This window comes from Olea europaea, chromosome 2, assembly GCF_002742605.1.
Source record: "Olea europaea var. sylvestris chromosome 2, O_europaea_v1, whole genome shotgun sequence".
NCBI lineage: Eukaryota > Viridiplantae > Streptophyta > Magnoliopsida > Lamiales > Oleaceae > Olea > Olea europaea.
Window position 1 is genome coordinate 2,035,602 of NC_036238.1, and position 3,114 is coordinate 2,038,715.

The 3,114-nt window shown below is 37.6% G+C and overlaps 1 protein-coding gene across 1 annotated transcript; it reads left to right on the forward strand.

The window, feature by feature from the left end:
* Positions 1–503: 503 nt before the first annotated feature.
* Positions 504–2,698, forward strand: LOC111408614 (inactive LRR receptor-like serine/threonine-protein kinase BIR2). The gene has a single exon (XM_023038357.1). It carries the CDS (start codon positions 598–600, stop codon positions 2,398–2,400), a length of 1,803 nt encoding a protein of 600 aa, XP_022894125.1. The 5' UTR covers positions 504–597; the 3' UTR covers positions 2,401–2,698.
* Positions 2,699–3,114: the final 416 nt, after the last annotated feature.

The window sequence follows — 3,114 nt, forward strand, 5'->3', positions numbered from 1 at the left end:
AATTTAAATAAATTAAGAGCTTGATTTCAAGCTTTGACTGAAAATATTCAAAGTACAATACATAATTCCCCCAAATCAAAGACTAAAAATGATTAATTAATGTTAATATCTACGAATTCTACAACCAAAGTCAATTCAAAATGGCATACTCGTGTATACATCGAGATCGAGTCCTCGTTTGGTTCTATTAGTATACATTTTAGTTTATACTTTGCCATATGGTATTATCCTATTGAGCAGTTTAAAATTCAAACAATTTTTTTTTATCAAATTGACATTTGATAACAATGCAAGTGCCAACCAAAGTATCAAAAATCAGTATACAAATAGCAAAATTTCATTAATTTTTATTTCATTTATTTCTATTTTATTTTCAACCACATAATATTTCATAAAATAATATTATACGTAAATTAATCTTTTTTTTTTCAATTATTTATTTTAAAAAAAATACTATACGACCCATTTTCTTGAAAAGGGGGCCAAACGGGGCTGAAAAGCTATCTAATAAATTCTTCTGTAATCAAATCAACAAGAGACCCCAACAAAATTCCACAAAAGCAAAACCCACCAATTTCTTCACCTCCATCAATAATTATGCTTCCTCCTCTCTTCAGATCCATATTCACTCCTCTTCTGGTAATTTTCCTGCTTTTTTCCAGCTGGGTTTTCTCAGAAGATGACGTTAAGTGCTTGCAGGAAGTGAAAAACTCATTGACTGACCCGACAGGGAAGCTTAATTCTTGGAGATTCTCGAACACTTCCATTGGATTTATCTGTAGTTTTGATGGGGTTACGTGCTGGAACGACCGTGAAAATCGGCTTCTCAGCCTTCAACTCCGGGACTCCAGCCTCGCCGGAAAAATCCCGGATTCCTTACAGTTCTGCCACAACCTCCAGACTCTCGATCTCTCCGGTAATACTCTCTCAGGTTCGATACCCCCGCAAATTTGTACTTGGTTGCCATATTTGGTTAGTTTAGATTTATCCCATAATCATTTTTCCGGTGAAATTCCAGTCAATCTTGCGAATTGCACGTATCTGAATAATTTGATTTTGGATGATAATAGATTGTCTGGGAATATTCCGATTCAGTTTTCGAGTTTAGGAAGATTGAAAAAGTTTACAGTTGCTAATAATGAATTATCCGGGAGGGTTCCTGAGTTTAATTATAATTTGGAGCTTGATTATAGTGGGAACAGTGGGCTTTGTGGAGGAACTTTGGGAAAATGTGGGGGTTTGAGCAAGAGGAATTTGGCAATTATTATTGCTGCTGGGGTTTTTGGTGCTGTGGGCTCTCTGTTGTTAGGGTTTAGTTTATTGTGGTGGTGTTTCACTAAGAAAAGAAAGAGAGGGTATGGAATTAAAGGGAGAGATGAAGTTAGCAGTTGGGTTGAGAGATTGAGTGCTCACAAGCTTACTCAAGTTTTGTTGTTTCAGAAACCTCTTGTGAAGGTTAAGTTGGCGGATTTGTTGGTGGCCACTAATGGTTTTAGTGCGGAAAATGTTATAGTCTCAACCAGGACGGGGACGACCTACAAGGCGGTTTTGCCAGATGGGTCGGCACTTGCGATTAAGCGACTTAATACTTGTAAGATGGGGGAGAAACAGTTTAGGATGGAGATGAATAGGTTAGGACAACTAAGGCATCCAAATTTGGTGCCTCTATTGGGGTTTTGCTTGGTGGACGAGGAGAAGCTCTTGGTATATAAGCATCTTTCAAATGGGACTTTGTCTTCGATATTGAATCGTAATCCGGGTGTTTTGGATTGGCCGACTAGGTTTATGATCGGTTTGGGTGCTGCACGGGGACTTGCTTGGCTTCATCATGGTTGTAACCCTCCCATACTGCATCAAAACATTAGCTCCAACATTATTCTCCTTGATGAGGATTTCGATCCTAGGATAATGGACTTTGGGTTGGCAAGGCTCGTGACTTCTTCAAAATCTGATGAGAATAGTTTCGTCAATGGGGATTTAGGTGAATTTGGGTATGTAGCTCCTGAGTACTCGAGTACAATGGTTGCTTCTCTTAAAGGGGATGCTTACAGTTTCGGGGTTGTACTTCTTGAGTTAGCAACGGGACAAAAAGCTCTTGAAGTTAGTACGGCCAGAGAAGGATTTAAAGGTAATTTAGTGGACTGGGTAAATCAGCTCTCGGGTTCTGGTCGAATCAAAGATGCTATTGATAAAAGCCTGTGTGGAAAGGGCCACGATGAGGATATCGTGCGGTTCTTGAGAATCGCATGTAATTGTGTCATTTCTCGCCCCAAGGATAGGTGGTCTATGTATCAGGTTTATGAATCATTGAAAACCATGGCCGAGGAACGCGGATTCTCAGAACAGTACGAAGAATTTCCCCTACTATTTTGTATACAAGATACCGAAAGTCCCATTTAACTTTGGGATATATGAAAAGATTCTTGCAGAAATTTCCAGAACCCGTAGTAGGTTCCCAGAAGCAGACATTTTTGTATTTACTTTTGCTTTGCTCTCTCACGATCCCTACCATAAAACCCGTGACATATTATAACTGTATGTTGTATAATATGATATCGTGAATAAGGTGTAATCTATTTGCTCGAAATTTGTAGTAAGAAAAGATACTTCTGATTGTTAATGTTAATTTGCTGTCATAATTGTATCCCTGAAGTTTTTCATTGAAGATTGTGAATTGAACCTGTTGTATATGTTGATATTTTCTGACTGTGAACCTCATTTCCCATTTTTGTTTTCCCAGTAAATTTCGTAGTCATTATGCCTTATTGCAGACTTTATTTTTCAATTTTTATAAATGTATTGTTTGAATAATCATACTGCCAATAGGAGCATGTTTGGCAAAAAAAAATAAAAAATTGCTTTTTTATAATTTGTGGGTCCCCCTCACCCAAACATAAGAAACTTTGGATTTCTTATGTTTGACACGTAATAGGAAGATTTTTGAAGACCTTTCATCCCCCTTGAATTTCATTGTGAGACAGATCAAGACACACGTATACAAAGTTATGTTTCTCTTTATATTCAGATATCTTGATCCATTTCGAGTCCTTAGCGTTGGGTCATTAACTATTTTTGCACTTCACTTTTGTTGTATCTCCCGAGTATGCTGGGAGT